Source organism: Vanessa cardui, chromosome 23 (genome assembly GCF_905220365.1).
Source record: "Vanessa cardui chromosome 23, ilVanCard2.1, whole genome shotgun sequence".
Taxonomy (NCBI): Eukaryota; Metazoa; Arthropoda; class Insecta; order Lepidoptera; family Nymphalidae; genus Vanessa; species Vanessa cardui.
In genome coordinates, this window is record NC_061145.1 from 10,800,112 (window position 1) to 10,821,740 (window position 21,629).

The following is a 21,629-nucleotide window of genomic DNA, read 5'->3' on the forward strand; positions in this document are numbered from 1 at the left end:
CGGCCATAGAAAATGGCGCTGTAAGATATATTAACCACTCCTTGGAATGTAAGATTTGATGTCTCTTGTGCCTATATGTTTTCTAGCTCACCCTTCAAACCGAGACCCAACGATACTGAGTACCTACTGCTGTTTGGCAGTAGAATATCTGATGAGTAGGTGGTACCTCCCCAGATGGCCTTGCACAAAGCTACCAGCAATAAAAAAAATTCAAGTCCCAGGGACTCAGAGAGAACTGAAAGGCGACGGTATTGCGGCTAAACTCTTTACATCATATTGGGCTATGAATGAGGTGCCTTAGAGTGTACTATGTTTGCGCATTTTCTTGTGCGTTGTAATATGTCCTGCGTAGCTGGCTGCTGGGACTAAACTTGTTAACATGACATCATTATCAACATTATCATAATCATAAAAGTTGGCACTTATCGACACAACTTAGATGTCGCATCGGCAAAACTTGTAAAATATCCGAATTAAGTACGCTATTCCAAATTATCAATATCTATTTCTTATGTGAATATACACAAACGTAATAACTTGTAATATCGTATGACCTAATATATTCGTCAATTCGACACGTCGATTTATATGCACTGACTCAAGAATCTATAGCGACGAATAGCGTCGAATTGTGCTATAGGATAATAGATAACTATTTCTATTGGTTGTATATCTGTTATAATCAGCAGTAATCGGTTTTATTGAATTTGCCGATACTACATCTAAGTTGTGTCGTGCAATACATCATTATATTCTTCTTTGTTGTAACCCAAAATATGTGTAACGTTCAAGGGATCAAACACAAATTCCTCTATTCCATGTACGAGTTTCTTCCAACGCACGTGGCATTGGCAAAATAATCTGTGCACTCTCGGTACAAGCAAAAATTCAGAAAAGACTTAAACCAAAAACAATAGAGGAGACAAAAGAGTAAATAAAACGAGAGAAAATTATAACAAACTATTATATTTATATTCAATTTAAAAATACATTATTGCACCTAATTTACATATCGGATAACAAATATCTGTTATAAAAATATTTTTATTATCTGTAACAATAACTTAGATATTTACATCTTAAACATGTTTGTATAAAAATAAATTACCGTCTAGTTAAATTAAAGATTGACCTTATGTATGTAGTTGTAAAAAAACTAAAGTAATAGCCCACAGCTGGGCTAAGGCCCACTCCCCATTAAGAGGGGGGGGGGGATTCGGAACTAACATATTACATTGTAATGCGTTGTCACGATGTTTTCCTTCGCCGCTGAGCACGATATGAATAAACTCACGGAACTCGGTAGCGCCCGGTTTGAAATCGGAATCTGCCATTTTCTTAAAGAGATTTTTGTCCACATTTCATTTTGTCTACCATGAACGAATTTGGCACATGGACAACTGATTTTGTATAGAATATAAATAGATTTTTCATAAACAAACTTGTACGATCCAGCGCTGGATCTTAATACCACGTGCAGTGGCGGCGTAAGATTGAATCTTAATGTGGGCTAGATACAGTTTGCGAGGCCCTTGTTTTTTTTCCAGTACTCTGATCCCAATGTTATGTTGTACTTCAAATTTCTTCAAACCGCGAGGCCGTGGGCGGTGGCCCATACCGCCCATACCTTACACCGCCACTGCCCACGTGGTCCAAATGGTATCTATAAAGCTATAGCCACACTTGTACAACCAAACGACTTCGAAGCGGATATCTAATCAGAGATGTTATGACTATCCAACAGACCATCGAATATCCGAAATAAAAATCTATTTGAATCCATAACTCGAAACTGATAAAAATGTTTTTATTATTTTGCGAATATCACAACCACCAAAATAAAAACCTACGAATAAAGTCAAATTCATACTTTTTTATGTTATAATTTTTATATAATCTACTGAAAACAAACCAAACAACCGGATAAACGGCCTGAAACCGGCCTAAATATTATTATATGTATGTTTATATGTTCATATGTCTTGAAGGTTAAATACGAGTGTGGTTATAATCGCAAGGAATCCGATCAGTTTGATTGCGTAAATGTGACGTCATACCTTTAAATAAAGACATCTTAACATTCAGATATATCTCTATCTCTCTCACACATAACAATGATCCGTGGTGCGAGCGAGACAGGAGATACCGAAATGACACAGTGTTGTAATAGCATTATATTAGTATTTACAACGTCCTTTACATTATAATATACGAAAAATATAAACATATAAAAAAGTACTATAATATATGAAGATATATCCAATGTTGACGTTTTCGGAGAGAGATATGTTTAATTTTTGACCAACATATACAAGTTTTAATATAACTTGAGCACATTGATGCTCAATTCAATACAATTGCTCTTTGACAAAGCCTTAATAACATAATTGTAATCGTGGTTTGTTTTGAATCAGAAGCAAATTATTTTTTATTCAATTAGAAAGAACTTTTGAATCGCCATGTTACAGGTTCAGCTATCATCGGTTCTACGGTTAAGAACCGGTAAGAAACTGAGCACAAACAAAGTGCAACTATGTGAGTTTCTTATGATGAGTGATTTGATTTCAAATATTAAGGAATACAAAATACTTGTGAAGTTTACTTGAAATATATTGTATTAGAATTTGTTACCAAGAATCACTTATAGAATATTGTTAAGTGAACTTTTCAGGCAAATTATGACACTAATTATATGAGACTATAAAGTTAATTTCACGAAAGAAGACTTATATATGAGATATAAAAGTAACATATTTTAATACATATATGTATATATGTTTTCAGACGTTAAACTAATAGCCAATTATATAATTAATTCGTTTACGTTGTAAGTTGACTAAAAGATAAACATCGAATTAAATAATCTAAAGTATTTTGGCATCTAAAGGCGATTTTTTTAAACATATATATGTTTAGAGTATTTTAAATTAACAGTTCTTTCAACATTCGTGTAATGGATATATTATCTCGTTATATTGAAGTAACGTTTGGTATTTAAATTATTTGTTTTTTTTTTTATTTTTTACCAGTTTACGATTCTGTTTTCCAACATGATTGTACATTATGATTAAACAGCTTTAGTGAGTCAAATTTAATTCTACAAAATATTATTAACAAGTCTTAAATTTTCTACTTTGCTTTAAATGTTCTAAATTTAAAATTTTATTATATTTTGTGGAATGAAAATTTGTCTATAAATCATTTGTTAAATATTTTTCTAGCAGTATATAAATACACGATCCATAAATATAACATGCCAATTTGTTTTTAATCAAATAAAGACCCCACAAATGGCAACACCGCAGCCGAAAATACACGCCGTGTGGATATGTCTATGGTATCATTAAACTGACTTTCTCCAAGGACATTTGTTTGAATGAATGTTTTGAATTGATTGATTATTTATATACCTACAGTCTGCTAAAGCTGAGAACGCGTCGCATTATATAATCTAATAAAAAAAGTGCAAAAAGCTTCATCAAAAGTATAACACCTCGCCTCATTGCCTCCACTGGTGACAGGGGCTGGTTCGTTTGCCCAGAGGATCAGAATCGCGATTCAACGGAGAAACGCTGCTAGCATTCTTGCCACCATTCCACGCGGCAAGATTTATACAGTAACTATTTTTAATTCATATTTGTATATATTTCAGCATTTAATGTTATTAATTCTTATGTTTATAAAGATATAATGTATTGGTATGGGATGTTATAAAATCAGTGTTGCCAGGACATTAAACAATTACCCTTTAAAATGATACCAAAACTTCTAATCCCGAAATTCTAAATTGACAATTAATGATATATAGTGATTAATATTACTTAAAAGTCCTGTGAATACATTGTGGATAACAATTCGTTTAAATTTAAATAAACCTTACGATTTAAAACCTACCTACATCTGAGACCACAGATAACAACCATATCAAAATATACGTAATTAAAACAATGGTCGTACGTATGATTCAATTAACATTTACTTTAAAAGTGACAATTAAATAGAGAACTTTTCAACTTTAGACTTACTATAAAAATCAATTAATATATTTTTTTAATTTTGGATCATAGTGGATCATGAGTATAAATGAGCAATACTCTATATATCTTTATTTTTCAAGTGTACTGTTCTTTTGAAAATACGAGGTAAGAATACCGATATGACATTGACATTATATTATCAGTGTACGATAGGCCGTAGAAGTGGATCATAGTGTACGAAATGTTACTTAATGTTACCGTAGGGGTCATGCGGCGTGGTGTTTCAAGTCGAATATCTCCATAAGCAATGGTTCTATCGGATGCACGTCGAGGTACACTCCTGTAACTTCCTCAGCGAGCTTCCTCAGTTCTAGAATCTTCTGGATGAGTTTTAAAAAGGTGGACTTCGCTTCACAGCCCGGGTACACGCTTTCTAAGTATCTCCGTAGGAGGTAGTAATATGAGTTCTGAAAAAAAAAACATATCGGTGCTTTTAGATCTATTTGTGATTAGAAAGAGATAGCAATAGAAGCTGTGCTATAGTATGATGATCATAAAGAGTAACGGATTTGAACACGAGGGCTATTATAAAGTCTGTCTGACTAAATCAGTATCAGTGTTTCGAACAACAATACAATTAAGTGAATAATATTTGGATAATTCACAGAAAAAACTTAGCTGTTTTAGAAAAATTGTAACTGAAGCAAAAGTGTATTTGAGTTTTGATTTTGTCGCACTCCATTCGATTTCCTTATCACTAAGTTTGATTGTGGACAAACAGTTCTCGATTAAGAACTTTAAAACCCACTGCAAACTAATTATATTCCGATTGGTTGCCAGAATAGCCCAAAAACGATATCAGTGGCGTGCAATTGAAGAGGCCTTGGTGGTAGGGCTTTGTGCGAGCCCATCTGGGTAGGTACCACCCACTCATCAGTTATTCTACCGCCAAATAACAGTAGTCAGTATTGTTGTGTTCCGGTTTGAAGGGTGAGTGAGCCAGTGTAACTACAGGCACAAGGGACATAACATCTTAGTTCCCAAGGTTAGTGGTGCAGTGACGATGTAAGGAATAGTTAATATTTCTCACAGCGTCATTGTCTATGGGTGATGGTGACCATCAGGTGGCACATATGCTCGTCCGCCAACCTATACCATAAAAAAAGGCCTATGTCCGGTTTGGTTTGCCGTGGTTTAGAGACGGCCCGACCTGCTCGAGTTTGATGACGTCACGGTGCACGACCTTGGCGCGGTCGGGCGTGAACAGCAGGATGGCGGACATGACGAGGATGACGTGCTCGTCGGTGCGCCAGCGCGGGTCGAAGGAGCGGATGAAGGACTCGTGGCTGCGGTAGATGTTGCCCTTGGCCAGCTTCAGCACGTCGGTCTGGATGCAGCCGTACTGCTCGTGACTGTGCGGCAGCTGCGGGCGGGGTGACAACGCCTTGTATAATGTACCCTGAGTACCTTAACTTGAATGTGGCTTAGGATATTCAGCTGCGTGCGAGGTGACAACGCCTTGTATAATGTACCCTGAGTACCTTAACTTGAATGTGGCTTAGGATATTCAGCTGCGAGCGAGGTGACAACGCTTCGTATAATGTACCCTGAGTACCTTAACTTGAATGTGGCTTAGGATATTCAGCTGCGTGCGAGGTGACAACGCCTTGTATAATGTACCCTGAGTACCTTAACTTGAATATGGCTTAGGATATTCAGCTGCGAGCGAGGTGACAACGCTTCGTATAATGTACCCTGAGTACCTTAACTTGAATATGGCTTGGGATATTCAGCTGCGAGCGAGGTGACAACGCCTTGTATAATGTACCCTGAGTACCTTAACTTGAATGTGGCTTAGGATATTCAGCTGCGTGCGAGGTGACAACGCCTTGTATAATGTACCCTGAGTACCTTAACTTGAATGTGGCTTAGGATATTCAGCTGCGAGCGAGGTGACAACGCTTCGTATAATGTACCCTGAGTACCTTAACTTGAATGTGGCTTAGGATATTCAGCTGCGTGCGAGGTGACAACGCCTTGTATAATGTACCCTGAGTACCTTAACTTGAATATGGCTTAGGATATTCAGCTGCGAGCGAGGTGACAACGCTTCGTATAATGTACCCTGAGTACCTTAACTTGAATATGGCTTAGGATATTCAGCTGCGAGCGAGGTGACAACGCTTCGTATAATGTACCCTGAGTACCTTAACTTGAATGTGGCTTAGGATATTCAGCTGCGAGCGAGGTGACAACGCTTCGTATAATGTACCCTGAGTACCTTAACTTGAATGTGGCTTAGGATATTCAGCTGCGTGCGAGGTGACAACGCCTTGTATAATGTACCCTGAGTACCTTAACTTGAATATGGCTTAGGATATTCAGCTGCGAGCGAGGTGACAACGCTTCGTATAATGTACCCTGAGTACCTTAACTTGAATATGGCTTGGGATATTCAGCTGCGAGCGAGGTGACAACGCTTCGTATAATGTACCCTGAGTACCTTAACTTGAATATGGCTTAGGATATTCAGCTGCGAGCGAGGTGACAACGCTTCGTATAATGTACCCTGAGTACCTTAACTTGAATGTGGCTTAGGATATTCAGCTGCGTGCGAGGTGACAACGCCTTGTATAATGTACCCTGAGTACCTTAACTTGAATATGGCTTAGGATATTCAGCTGCGAGCGAGGTGACAACGCTTCGTATAATGTACCCTGAGTACCTTAACTTGAATATGGCTTGGGATATTCAGCTGCGAGCGAGGTGACAACGCTTCGTATAATGTACCCTGAGTACCTTAACTTGAATATGGCTTAGGATATTCAGCTGCGTGCGGGGTGACAACGCGTCGTATTATGTACCCTGAGTACCTTCATTTCAATTTGGCTTAGGATATTCGTGAGTCGAGATGGCCCAGTGGTTTTTATTCGATGACTATTCTACTGGTACTGTGAGTACCTTAATTATAATTTGGCTTAAGATACTAGGCAGGTGATTTTTTTTTAATGTATTTTTTTTTTGTAATTTAATATAGATAACTTGCTTATTTAGTGGCTAAAAGTATAGTACGACACAAATTAGATGTAGCATCGGAAAATGCAATGGAATGAAAATAAAACCGATTAGTGCCGATTTACACAAAAGAAATAGCTCCCTATCGCGCCATTCGACGCTATTCGTCGCTATAGATTCACGCGTCAGAGAAAGCAAGTGCATGTAATTCGACGCGTCAAATTGACGAATATATTAGGTCATACGATATTACAAGTTATTACGTTTGTGTAAAGACCATATTCGCATGAGAAATAAATATTGATAATTTGGGATAGCGTACTTAATTCGGATGTGATCGGTTTTACGAATTTTGCCGATGCTACATCTAAGTTGTGTCGCACTATACCTTCATTTCAATTTGGCTTAGGATATTCGTGAGTCGAGATGGCCCAGTGGTTTTTATTCGATGACTATTCTACTGGTACTGATTGAATGTACTGTGAGTACCTTAATTATATCTTGGCTTAAGATATTAGGCAGGAGATTTTTTTTCAAAGTATTTTTTTTTTAATTTAATATAGATACTTGTTTATTTAGTGGCTAAAAGTACCAATATCTTGAGTTATCGTGTAGTAATCTTTTTTTTTCGATAAAAAAATTAACTTTACACTAAATTATTAGGTACTCGAATTATAAAACCTTAATAATTCAGATGACGACTGACTTCGGATTCATTCATTAATTCTTACCTTCCATTGATTCCTCTGGCCATCGTATGTCATTGTACTTCGAAGGACCATCATTTCTATACAGCCTCCTTTCAACAGCGCCACCTGGTGACAATATATGTAAAGTGCTTTTGGTATTATTTAAGCTTCGTCCATCAAGTTCGCTAAGGTGGGTACATAGTAATGTCCTAACTCTAACTGCTTCCAACTGCAATACAGTTGGAAGCAGTTAGCTAATGTTCAGACCAGACCACAACCGGACCACAAGTCTCATGTTCTTCACGGCACATCAGCTATGTTAAGAATGAACCATCCCTATCTATGAGCGGTTAATTTTTTTTTTTTTTTTTTATGGCATAGGTGGCAATCGAGCAGGAGGCTCACCTGATGGAAAGTGACCACCACCGCCCATGGACATCTGCAACACAGGGTACTTGCAGGTGCGTTGCCGGCCTTTCAAAAAGGAGTACGCTCTTTTCTTGAAGGTTGGTGAACATTCCCCGTGAAAAATTCGGTAGAAGATGCAGAGTGATCCGACATCTCTACGCAAAGCCAAAGGATCAAGGAGATCGGAAAGAGCTTGATCGTCGATAACTCGAGCCGCTCTACGTTGGATGCGGTCAAATGGAAGGAGCTGGTACTGGGGAGCACCCGCCCAGAGGTGAGAGCAGAGGTGATTCGGCCTCACATGGAGATGTGAGGCCGAATTTGCGCCTTGTAAAGTTTAAGGCGATGGGCCGACGTGAAATACTGTCTCGCCTTGCTGAGCACGCCCAGCTTTTTTGAAGCCAATTTGGCTTTGCCTTCCAATTGACCGCGGAACTGAACGAGGCTCGAAATATCAACGCTAAGTATTCCGATACTACCTGTAGCGGCTATCGGAATGTTCTCAAATCGTGGAGATACGACAAATGGTGTTTTTTTAGCGGTTAACGCGCAAACTTGCGTCTTTTTGGGGTTGAAATGGACTAGATTTAGCCGGCCCCAATTCGAGACTTCGTTTAATGAAGACTCGATTTCAGACACAAGTTTGTTCCGGTTCTCTTCGACGTTTTCCCGAGAAATATTAGCGCGGCCGGTGTATAAGGTGTCAACGGTACTGTCGTCTGCATAGCAATGAATGTTCCCGATTTGCAACAAATCATTGATATGCAGAAGAAACAGAGTGGGTGATAGAACGCAGCCTTGTGGAACACAAGCATTGACGAATTTTAAGTCAGAGCATGCACTGTCGACAACGACCTTGATGCTCCGATCTGCCAAAAAGCTGGTAATCCAATTGCATAATTTCCCGGGAAGCCCATAGGAAGGAAGCTTTGAAAGAAGCGCTTTGTGCCATACACGATCGAAGGCCTTCGCTATGTCCAAGCTGGCTGCTAATACCTCCCCCTTGCTCTCAACTGCTTCAGCCCACCTGTGAGTGAGGTTAACTAGAAGATCACCGGCTGAGCGACCCCGACGGAAACCGTACTGGCGGTCACTAATCAGCTGATTCTCCTCTAGGTACCGCAGGAGCTGGCAGTTAATAAGGGACTCCATTATCTTGGAGAGCAAGGAGGTGATGGCTATAGGCCTATAATTGGACGGGTCTGAGCGGTTGCCTTTTTTAGGGATCGGATGCACCAAAGCTGTCTTCCAGGAATTCGGGACGACGCCTAATGTGTAGGATTGCCGGAAAAGACGCGTTAAGACCGGTGCCAACTCGGGAGCACATGTCCGTAGCACGATTGGAGGGATGCCATCAGGTCCACTCGACTTATGAATATCCAAGGAAAGAAGTGCTTTACGAACTGCACTTTGCCGGATTTTAACCTCCGGCATCGTGGTATCACACCGCGGAATTGTCGGTGGAGATTTTCCTTGGTCATCCAGAGTCGAGTTCGACGCGAAGAGAGAGCCTAAAAGATCAGCTTTCTCTTTCGCGGTATGGGCCAATGACTCACCGTCTCTGTGCAGAGATGGAAAAGATGGCTGACAGAAATTCCCGTAGACAGCCTTAGCGAGAGACCAGAACGCTCGTGTTCCTGAAGGGAGACGCACCAGTCTTTCGCCAATTCTGCCAATGTACTCCGTCTTCGCCCTAGCAATCACGTTTTTGAGGGACCTAGAGGCAGAGTTGTATTCCTTTTTAAATGCGCTGGTATTTACATCACGAGACGCAGATGCATTAGCCCAGGTTTGATAGCGTTCCCACTTTCGGCGTGATGCCGTTTTGCAGAAGCGACCAAACCAAGGCTGGGACTTGCCACCGATGGGTACTGCAGAGTAAGGAATGAATAGTTCCATACCCTGAAGCACCACATCGGCAACAGAGTCAGCCGCAGCGTTTGGATCATCCGGCGAGAAACAAATCTGCCCCCATGGGTAAGATGCAAAAAAAGACCGCATCCCATCCCAATCTGCTGACTTGTAGTGCCATACTCGGCGGCACCCAACAAAGCGAGGCCGTGAGTACCGCACAACCGGCACTGTACTCCGGACGAGACAGTGGTCAGACGAGCCCAGAGGGGGATCGACGGTAACCTGATAGCCATCCGGATGTGAAGTCAGCAGAAGGTCCAACAGGGAAGGTGTATGATCCTCCACATCCGGTATTCGCGTTGGCGAGTTGACCAGTTGTGTCAGATCATATGCTAGAGCGAAGTCCAGAACAGATCTACCCGCGTGATCGGTGGTGCGTGAGCCGAGCCATTCTGCGTGGTGAGCATTAAAGTCACCCAGAATAATGATCTCTGCGGATGGAATCTGCTGAAGCACGGAATCCGTAGCCATTTGGACGTGCTCAACTAGTCGGTCGGTTTCGGCATTACCGCTATGGGACCTATAAAGGCACGCATAGATTCGCGGATGGTCATCGCAGTCTACACGGAGCCAGATAATCGATAGGTCCTGTCCTTCAAGGCTGCCGAGGCGTCGAGAACAGATATCATCTCTGACGTAAACGCATACCCCAGCTCGTGGTATAAAGGAATGTTCCAATTTGTACCCAGGGTACGTGAGAAAAGTCGTATCGGCAGAAGAAGATATCTGGGTCTCGGTTAGAAAGAGCAAGGCCGGCTATGCCGTTTCCAGATGGTAGTTGAACGGCGTTGAGGTTGGAGTTGAGTCCCCTTATGTTGCAGAAGTCCACAGCGAGGGTGGTAGGGGTTGCCTTATGATGCCTGCTCCGCTTGCCCCGAACAGTGGCGAGCGCAAAATTACCCCCCCCGGAATTCGGAGGGCAGCCTGGGCATCCCTGCTCAGGTGGTGTATGTCCTGAGCATGGATGCCCAGAGAGGGATTCTCCACCGCTGTCGCTGATGGTACCCTCCTGGGGTAATTTAACCAAATTCTGCACAACCATCAAGTTTTGGGGGGGAGGGGGATTGGGCCTCCGGGACTCTCACTTACCGGACGAAACGCGGTAGCATAACTACCACTTTAGCCGATTTTAAGTGAGAGAGTGGTACTTCCCCGGGCGTGCCGGCCCATTCGGCTGTAACCCGAAGGTATACAGCGTGGCACTACCACTTGAAAATTTTATAACTATTTACCAAAATGTTATAACTATTTACCATCACGAGCTGACCAATTGTTAATAAAAAAAATCATGTATCCTTAACCAGACTCTTTATTATATACTGGTTGCTCGCTGATTCGCTCGCGTTTAAGAGGTTTAGTTGTAATGTTTTGGGCAAATAAAGTAGCCTATATCCCTGGGGTTAAATTTACGTCATAACAAATTTCAAAAATTCGGTTCAACGATTTGGTAGTGAAAGAGCGACAGACAGACAGATAAACAGACAGATATAGTTACTTTAACATTTATAACATTAGTAAAGAGTATTATTTTTTACAAACAGATTTCTTCATACTGTTACAGATAAAAAAATACGTCATGTTACCTCAACGTAAGATCATTTATCTAAGCCTTTTTATTAACCTTAAATCTTATTTCCATACTATTTACGTATAAATGGACGACCTTAGAGCAAGAGATGCATCGTTTTATTGTTATATATGTATGTTTTCACCGTACCTGATCCTCTTCGCACATGTTTTTGAAGGCGTTGATTTTCTTCGCCATTTTGATCAGCCTCCTTATTGCGATCGCCGTAAAGTTCACTATTGTTATCAGTCTCGGGTCGTGTTTTCCGTTATCATCCTGTTAAATAGAGAAATCCTTACAAAACTTATATCCTAGTATAGTTCGACACAACTTAGATGTCGCATCGGCAAAATTCGTAAAACCGATCACATCCGAATTGAGTACGCTATCCCAAATTATCAAAATTTATTTCTCATGCGAATATGATCTTTACATAAACGTAATAACTTGTAACATCATATGACCTAATATATTCGTCAATTTGACGCGTCGATTTACATGCACTTGCTTTGTCTCACGCGCGAATCTATAGCGACGAATAGCGTCGAATGGCGCGATAGGGAGCTATTTCTATTGGTTGTGTAAATCGGCACTAATCGGTTTTATTTTCATTCCATTGCATTTTCCGATGCTACATCTAATTTGTGTCGTACTATATGTTGTTATATAAATATCTTAGTGAGATACTCATTTCTTTTGAAGTGATCATATAACTTATTAAAATTAGATCTCTTTGGAAAATATAAGATTTTTAATTAAAATGGGTATTTTTATTATAATAGTTATTATATTCGGGATACTTAGGGTTTTTTTTTTTAGTTTTATTCAGTTATCCTTATCTAGGAATGTCTTGTTCACAGTCTCGTGAACAAGACTCGAAACATCGAGCTCCATCTTTGGAAAATATTCATAATCAAATAGTTATAATAACTTGGTAACAGAAAGCTTGTTCGTTTTTTGCCCAGAGGATCGTTATTGCGAATCCACAGGGAAATGCTGCTAGCATTCTTGCCACTATACCACGTGGTCAAGATTTACACAGTAACTAGTTTTAATTCATATTTTTATATATTTAAGCATTTAATGTTATTAATTCTTATGTCAATAAAGTATTTTTTATTTGGTCTATTAAAAAAATATATCTTATGTATAAAGAGCATTGATAAATGAAGTACTTTACTCAATAGAAGATTATTTCATTGATAAAAAAGCGTGGACTTGGTATTTGCTGACATGTTTCCAGGCAAGATATAGCTGTAAAGATTTGATTGTATTCATTGACATACGAATTTGTCGTTATTAACTGAAATTACTGACATACTCTTTAATGGTTGAAAAGAGTAACTACTGAGTTTCTTGCCGATTCATCTCGGTAACTACCTATGGAACCGGTAGTAGTTTTACATTTGATTCAACATTGTAACATGTAGTTACAAAAGTGCTTTTATGAACCTACTTGGTGAAAAATATTTTGATTGTTGATTGTTCGTCAGGCATTTGGCCTAAAAAGTAAATCAGGATATATACTTTTGGGTTTAAGGCTTGCTTTATATCACTAATCAGATAACATCACCAAACGACAGTACTCAGCATTGTTGTGTATTTGTAAGGGAGCCAGGGTAACTATGGGCATAAGGACTATAACATCTTAGTTCCCAAGCTTGGTGGTTTATGGAATGGTTATTATTTCTCATAGCGCCATTGTTTTTGGGCGGTGTTGTCCACCATCAGTTCTTATGCTCTATGCTAAGTTAATTTCGCACTTATAACATAACAGATAAGGTACAGACCTTGAGTTCTGCGGTCGCCGTGTCCCCGATGAGCTGCGAGATGTCATCGTCGATGGGCGCATTCAGCGCCTTATTGGCGACGATCAGCTCATTCAACTTTGCTCTTTCCACCTATTATTATAAAGATCATTTTGCTTTATCATCTAACGTTCTTTTTTTTAATCCATTATCTTTATTTGACGTACAATTATTGTACTACAGCACGATTTCTTATCACGAGTGTTATCTTTTATTTTAAGTATCAACTGAAAGTCCAGCGGGTTCAACGTGTGAGTTTTATTGTGATTGCGATTTCGAACGCGAGAAATACGGCAACAAATTTACAAAAATTAAAGATATGATATAGATAATGCAACGCGCACTGAGCATTATCTATTTATTTTAATGTATATTCTTTTTTGATAATGCTTAATATTATTGTATCCTGATTAGTTCATTTACTAAATATTCTAACGTCATGTGATACAACTTGCTAAGATATTAAAAATCTATGAGGCAATATCCTTATATCTTACTTGTTGGTAGGGCTTTGTGCAAAGTCACATAGACTAGCAACCACTTGCTCGTAAACATACCGCCTTTGAAATCAGCAATCTTTAGTCTTTGTTTCCCGGTTCAAAGGTCGAATGATTAATGTTTTACAAATATATATTACCACCAACCATGAACCACCCCGGCTTAATACAATACTAATACTAAATATACTACAGAATTTGTTTACGACATCACATTGAAAACTATTAAAGTTATAAGCGTTTCATTACTATATCGTCCATGTATTACATACAAAAACTTTCCTCTCGAATCACGCTATCTATTAAAAAAATCGCATCAAAATCCGTTGCGTAATTTTAACGATATAAGCATACATAGGGGCAGAGAGCTGTAAGCGACTATGTTTTATACTAAGTAATGATAATGATGATTGCTTCCACATTAGTGTCTTCTTCGCTATTATTATTATTTTTGTTTAATTTGGAATTAAAATTTTTCTTATGGTTGTGTAATGCATGCATGGGCAACTGTACAAGTGGTCACACCCATTCATAACATCGGAATATTAACATATATTAACTACGTAAGGATGTAACCTCAGCTATGTATTAAGGCAAAGATTACCATCGATTGGCTCATTTGACAGTTGTTGACTGTTGTCAAAATAGACATTCAGACAGCAAACAGTAAATACACTATGAGCCGTAATTAACATTTCGGCTCATAGTGTATTGAAAGATTTCAATAGACAAAAAGTATTGTAGATCAGTGCTCATACATTATAAGGAAACTAAGTTTTTAGTTACTAATGAGAATGTATTAGTAAAATTCGCGTTGGAATCTGCAAACGTGTACTTAAAAGTGATTCATGATAATGCTATCTCTGTCGCACTCATCAGCTTATCGAACGTGAGACAGAATAAATAGATATTAAATTGGCACTGATACTGTGTTATATATCAAATTCTTTTATCAGCTTAGTTGATAAAATACTATAACGGAGTAACCTCCACAATCCTTATTTATCTATTTTCATACAAGATAATGGAATATTAGCGATATAGTAAAACATATTACTTTATATAATTTCTAGAAAGAACAGCATTAATGTTAAAAATTGTATTACTACGATATGTAGTCATAATTCTTTGTACTTTATATCTTCTTGAGGACTCCGTATGTTTTAAACAGATTGTGATAAGATTGCAGTTCTCGAGGTCGAGACAATTAATATTAGAGTTTTCTTGCACTATCCTTACACAATATAAAACAAAGTCGCTTACCGCTGTCTATCCTTATGTATGCTTAGATCTTTAAAATTACGCAACGGATTTTGATGCGGTTTTTTTTAATAGATAGAGTGATTCGAAAGATTTTGTATATAATACATGTACAGTATAGTAAAGAAACAAGAAAAAATCTGTAATATATTTAGTATCAGAATTGCACCCGTGCGAAGCGGAGACGGGCCGCTAGTATTTTTTAAATAAGGAATTATAGAAACCGGCTCTAAGTAATACAGCAATTATTAATACTGATGTCCTAACGGATTTGATTAATTTGATTTCAGTAACAGTGGCTAATTTCAAAAGAGAGTAAACACGACAAATTTCATATTAGAATGTCACAGCAAATCCAATATGACCCCAGATTTCAGGCGCAGAATAAACTCCGAATTTACACAGACAATGTTTAGACCTCACACTGTGACTGAAAATTTCTCAACGCAAATATTCAATTACTTTTGATTGGATTGGAGATTATGTTAAGGAATTAGTATATACAACGTTATTGTTTTTTTATGGATATACTAAAAACTAGTTCTACAATAAAAGTAGCCTAAGTTAGTTGGTGGTAGGGCTTTGTGCAAGCCCGTCTGGGTAGGTACCACCCACTCATCAGTTATTCTACCGCCAAATAACAGTACTCAGTATTGTTGTGTTCCGGTCTGAAGGGTGAGTGAGCCAGTGTAACTACAGGCACAAGGGACATAACATCTTAGTTCCCAAGGTAAATATTTCTTCTAGCGTCATTGTCTATGGGCGATGGTGACCACTTACCATCAGGTGGCCCATATGCTCGTCCGCCAACCTATAACTTAAAAAAAAAAGTTATTCCTTATTAGCAGCTATCCACCAGTGAGAGTCCTGTCAAAATCGGCTCAGTTATTCCAGAGATTAGCCGGAACAAAAATTGTAAAAGATTGCAAAAATTATAAAAGAAATGAGTTATTCGATCACCTCGTTCAACTCCCTAGAGGAACCACTGCAGCTGCTGATAGAAGTGTAAGCCTCGAACTCCAGTTTGATCGCCTCGCAGAGTATTGATTCCATTGAATTCGGTTCTATTCTGAAACGTATCACCTGAGTATAACATTACAATCGTTAGCCAAGTGATCGCAGCCCTAAAGCGTTTGAATGTCGTCGACGCTGTTGTCGGATCTTAAGAATTAAATTTTAAGTGGACATAGGTAGTGAAGTAGAATAGTGTTACTACAAGTATTTAAAACGGGATATTTACCATGTTACCATTGTTCTCGTGAAAAGGAAAAATTCTTAGATAAGGTCAAAATATCGAGCATCACCAAATAAAAATAAAAAAATATGGTTAATATCCCGTTTTAAATACTAGTAGTATAAAAATAACCACGTGTATTAAAATCTTATATGGAAAAGTGTTGTGTTATACATTATTTTTTTATATTAACGACCTGCAATTTTCCCACTGCTGGGTTGGGTGGATACACATGTGGCCGAATATCATTGAAATTAAACACATGCAGGTTACGCTCTTAACCGCCGAGCAATAGATTAATTGTATCATTATCAATCATCGGTTAGGATGCACGCGTTCTAACCAGTGGACCATCTCGGCTCCTGATGTATTATATACAAAGATATATTAATCAAGAAAACTATCTTTAGTGATATGATACAGCAGAGTTATAAGGAAATCGCATACAATATGTATAAGATTTGTTTATCTATAATCCTTCTTAAGCGTATATGTGTTTTCCTACTTAAAAGGCGATATATATATATATATAAGTTTATAGACTGTTGAATGGGAAATACCTTTCAACATCCTGTAGTATATCCCTGGCTTTGTTGACGTCGGGGTTACTGCTCGTAGAGGGCATCTCCTCGCAGACGTGCTGATCCTTAGTCTCTCCGTTGGTCAAAATAGATCTAAAAGTATATTAAGCATTACATTATAGATAGTTTTCATACATTATAAATTTTATCGATCGTATTATTTTGGCTGTAAGGTGGTTCAACAACAACAACAACAACAACAGCCTGTAAATTCCCACTGCTGGGCTAAAGGCCTCCTCTCCCTTTGAGGAGAAGGTTTGGAACATATTCCACCACGCTGTTCCAATGCGGGTTGGTGGAATACACATGTGGCAGAATTTCTATGAAATTTGTCACATGCAGGTTTCCTCACGATGTTTTCCTTCATCGCTGAGCACGAGATAAATTATAAAGACAAATTAAGCACATGAATCAGTGGTGCTTGCCTGGGTTTGAACCCGCAATCATCGGTTAAGATGCACGCGTTCTAACCACTGGGCCATCTCGACTCTCTAAATATTTAGCAAATCGACATTTATAAAATATGGTATATGGTATAATATAACCCAGGACACAGAGGAAAATTACCAATTTAATAATGGTTGCATTAATAGCTCAATCTATTCCAGTGTTGTTATGCATAAAATTAATAAAACAAAATAAACAGGAAGTCAGGAACTATTACATTTTAATACAATAACACCTTCAAGTATTAAGGTCATTAGCTTTTATCAATTATTATCATTGTCATTAACAATTGATCAAAGAGAGCTGATTGTGAATATATTGCAAGGTAAGTAATCTCGATAGCTGCAACAGGCTACTTAATAAAGATTTATAATTTGAAAATCAAATTTAAAACTCAAATAATAATTATGTTTAAGGCTTTTAAGAATTACTATTGATTGCAAACACAGAAATTTAAGATTATTTTACTAGAAAGAGCCTTATGAAAGGTTTTTCTTAAGGGGATGATCTATGTAAATCAATGATACATCTGAAGAGTTTATCTCGAATCAGTAGATTAGTAATACATTGGATATAAAAATCTGTATGAGTTAAATAGAATTCAGCCACAACCTAACTTGCATTCTAACAGTGTAGTAGAACAAGTCTCAAAACTTCTCATTTGCCAGTCCATCTAGTAAATAACAAAATATAAAACGGGGAACAGCCTTATAGTAGCATAAGATATCTCATGTTGTCATCTACAAAATAGGATATCAATACCCACAGACACTAGTAGAAATATTAATTAAATCTCACATGCCACAATGTAATATCAACCTTAGTAAGACCTTATATGTCTTGTGTATAGTTGGCTAATTATTATTTAAAACCAGAATAATAATTATTATTGCTGTTTCGTGGTAGGAAATATGACTATACATACATAGAGGCTCTTGTAAAAACCCTACCCTACTTTGTAAATTAAAGATAGAATGCATTTGTTTCTCTGTGCATGTAATAATAGCTTTATCAGGATGGAGCAGTGCAAATAACACTTGTCTAGGGTTGTTGCTTATATACACATAGTGTAATCATATCTACTAATGTTTTAAAAGTGAAATTTACTCAGTTATCAGTCTGTAATGCTATAAGGGCTAAAGTACTAAAGAGTTAATTTTGGTACAAAGCATTCTCACCCAAAGGAGAGAGATAGAATACTAGTATGTATCTTTTGAAAATGTAATGTTAGAAGATAAAGGGTTATGCACAAGTTCTTTATGCATTTTCATCACAAACTGAATTTCAAGCAGTAAAAATAACCAATATAGATCTATCCAAATATGACCAACTTTTGGCTCCAAGATGAGATACCTCTCTATTACTTTTATTAATCTGATTCTACCCTATCATATTCCTTTTACTAAACCTTTAAACCTGAAAATAACAATACAGAGTATTGCTGATTTGTAGATAATATCTACTTCCTGTCCTGAAAACTTCTACTAATGATAAATAAACATAACAATTAATTATACATTAAATATGTCCACTGAATTTTATGCATTGGCATTATTTATATGTACTAATAAGTACATATAAATAATGTAAGTAAGGACAAAGTTAGTAAGTTACAAGTCCTATAAGTAATACACTAAATTTATACCTTATTGTGTTCTGTTTGGGCGATTGATACATACTCTCCACACTATCACATATGTTGTACTGTTCCATGAGTCTTTGTTCATACAATGCCTGATTGATAACTGTCTTTTCATCTATCGGATATACTTTCATTGTGTAGGGTTGTTCTGTACTTTGTACCGGAGCAAATTGATTATAAACAGGCGGTGAGTTTATTGAGTTTTCCATGTCGTTATTCAGCGGTGACTGTACAGTACTGTGTGGGCTACATGTAGTACTATTGAGCACATCATACTGCAACACACTAGACTCTTGTACCGATGGAGTATATGAATTTGTCATGTCATCATCTCGTCGAAAGCTCTTTGAACTAGACACAGAGTCATCTGAATCTTGTATCTGACGTTTCTTTGCTCTGTTTTCTTCTATTTTCCGTCTCTTCTCCGCTTTATCTTCGTCAGACATGATGAACTCCTTCACCATACCTACTGATAAGCATTTTTCTAGACGACACTTCTGACAGAATCTTCTCGTTACCACAGTTATCTCACAGTTATTGGAAAATGGACACTTAAACTCCTTATTTGTTAATGCGTTTCTACGGAAAAACGCCTTACAGCTTTCGCACGATATAGCATTAAAGTTGTAACCTAAAGCCTTATCACCACACACAAGACAAATCTTTTGCAGATTTGAAGGCAGTTCTTTCTTCTGTCCACTTGTTTCTTCCGTCTTAGCATTACTCTCACTTGCACTATCCATTTTCACTTTTAAGTATCGTCATAACTAGCACTAAGAAAAAAAAGGGTTCGAAAGAGGTTTAAGGTTTAAAAAGAGACATAGATTTTGTTAAAATATAATTTATCGCACGTCATGTGAAAGTGATAATTTTACCCGTGTTGGATAATAGTTTGCCATTTTTGTTGTTACCAGATAACACGATAACTCACTTAAATATTTTGATAAATAAAGTTGTGAATAATACATTATATCGGGTGACTAACGTAATGTCACAAATGTGTCATTCATTAAAAATATTTTTATTGTGGTTTTGATTATGAAGCAATGATCAAACGACATTCAGCCTTATAAAAGCATAGTTATCTAATATGTTCTGTAGTATTTATTGTTAACGATTTAGGGCTATCATTTATATATTTCAGCTTTTTTAATTTAAGTTATAAGTATTTTTATTTTGAGATATTTAAATATTATTGACCTTGATTAAAGGAATAACGATTAAATACAAACACAAACTTGACCAAACATTTTTTCCATTTTGAATTATAAGTTATATTTTCAAAGTTGTTGACTGTCCAAGAAACACATAATAACGTTGGAAGAGCATTTTACACCTTAGCTTTAATAATTTGGCGGTAGCCGTATGTATATCCGATGAGTAGAGTAAATTAAAAAAATGAATATAGAGAAGCTATATGGTATATTATGCTATCAGTTGTATAACATGAATACCCGTAGTTTCTGTGATTTTTCTGAAAGTTATTGTTTTTCTACAGATAAATTAAGATTTATTTTTATTACTAGTTAATTTAATTTTAGCTGTTACATTTCCGTTTTTTTTTTAACTTTAAATCACAATTTCATCAATGAAAATATTTGTATATTTCGCCAATTTCTAAAAACATTCAATTTTCATCTAGAAAAATATTACTTTGTCATAATCATTGTTAACAAAAGTGCAATAAGCTTAAGTTTTAGAAATATATTAAGTGCATGTCACTTTCCGTAGCAGAGGTATAAATGAACAAATAAATAAACCATAAGTAAAGGTAAAAAATATTTGTTTTCTTAAAAATGTAATATATATTTAAATTATCTCTACATGTTAATATGAATAAAATATATTGGTGCCAAATAATGTTGTTGTTGTTTTTTAATATATGTCACACGCACGCGTTTTATTATTATTCGGTCTGGGTTATATATAGATAAGATTAAACTAGTATATAGGAATGCTCATATCCAACAGGTGCATTTTCGATGAGTAGTATACCTCGGCTGATAAAGCAACGGTTCTGAGATTTATTAACTTCTTTTTTAAATATAACAAGAAGTTTTTTTTTAAATATTTGTTTTATTTTATGGGTTAACTTTCTTCTGCGAGTATCATTACTTAAAACAGTAATTGATTGCCAAAAATATACACCTAGTAATGTTTTAGTATTACACTCATGGAAATGCATTGTTTAATAATAATAAGTATTTTTTTAAATTATTTACTTATTATGGGGAATTGTGCCTACAAGGTACACCTTCAAAATTTTGATAGGACGAAAATCGGATCTAGAACTGAGAGATCAGGAGCAAACCCATTGGCTTTACATGTCTCCCGAGGCTCAGGAACGCTGGTAACTTTCAACTCCAGTTTCAGAATTTGTTGACAACAATGTTTTTTTTGCAGCTTTGTAATTCAACTCTAAAAGATAGCTTACCGGGTTGAAATTTAACCTCAGATACACACGGCAGATACATTTCCTTATATAATATAAGTATAAGGTCGATGAATCAATTATATAAAAATATTTTCGATACTATTCTCTTAAACCTTTTTATTGAAAACCTTTTTTAATTGGAATCAAATCGGAATG

General features: G+C 37.0%; 1 protein-coding gene across 1 annotated transcript; it reads right to left on the reverse strand.

The window, feature by feature from the left end:
- Positions 1-3,697: 3,697 nt before the first annotated feature.
- Positions 3,698-19,833, reverse strand: LOC124539773 (nuclear hormone receptor HR96). The gene is made up of 8 exons (XM_047117123.1): positions 19,043-19,833; positions 16,930-17,043; positions 16,096-16,204; positions 13,361-13,471; positions 11,721-11,846; positions 7,724-7,807; positions 5,188-5,400; positions 3,698-4,444 (listed from the first exon to the last, which is right to left on the reverse strand). Exons 1-8 carry the CDS (start codon positions 19,780-19,782, stop codon positions 4,244-4,246), a joined length of 1,698 nt encoding a protein of 565 aa, XP_046973079.1. The 5' UTR covers positions 19,783-19,833; the 3' UTR covers positions 3,698-4,243.
- Positions 19,834-21,629: the final 1,796 nt, after the last annotated feature.

Coding starts and splice junctions, on each gene's coding strand:
- LOC124539773 (XM_047117123.1), bottom strand. CDS start 19,782: ATGGATAGTGCAAGTGAGAGTAATGCTAAGACGGAAGAAACAAGTGGA. Junction 16,205..16,929: donor ATACTACAGGATGTTGAAAG/GTATTTCCCATT, acceptor GATACGTTTCAG/AATAGAACCGAATTCAATGG. Junction 11,847..13,360: donor CGGCGACCGCAGAACTCAAG/GTCTGTACCTTA, acceptor TCTATTTAACAG/GATGATAACGGAAAACACGA.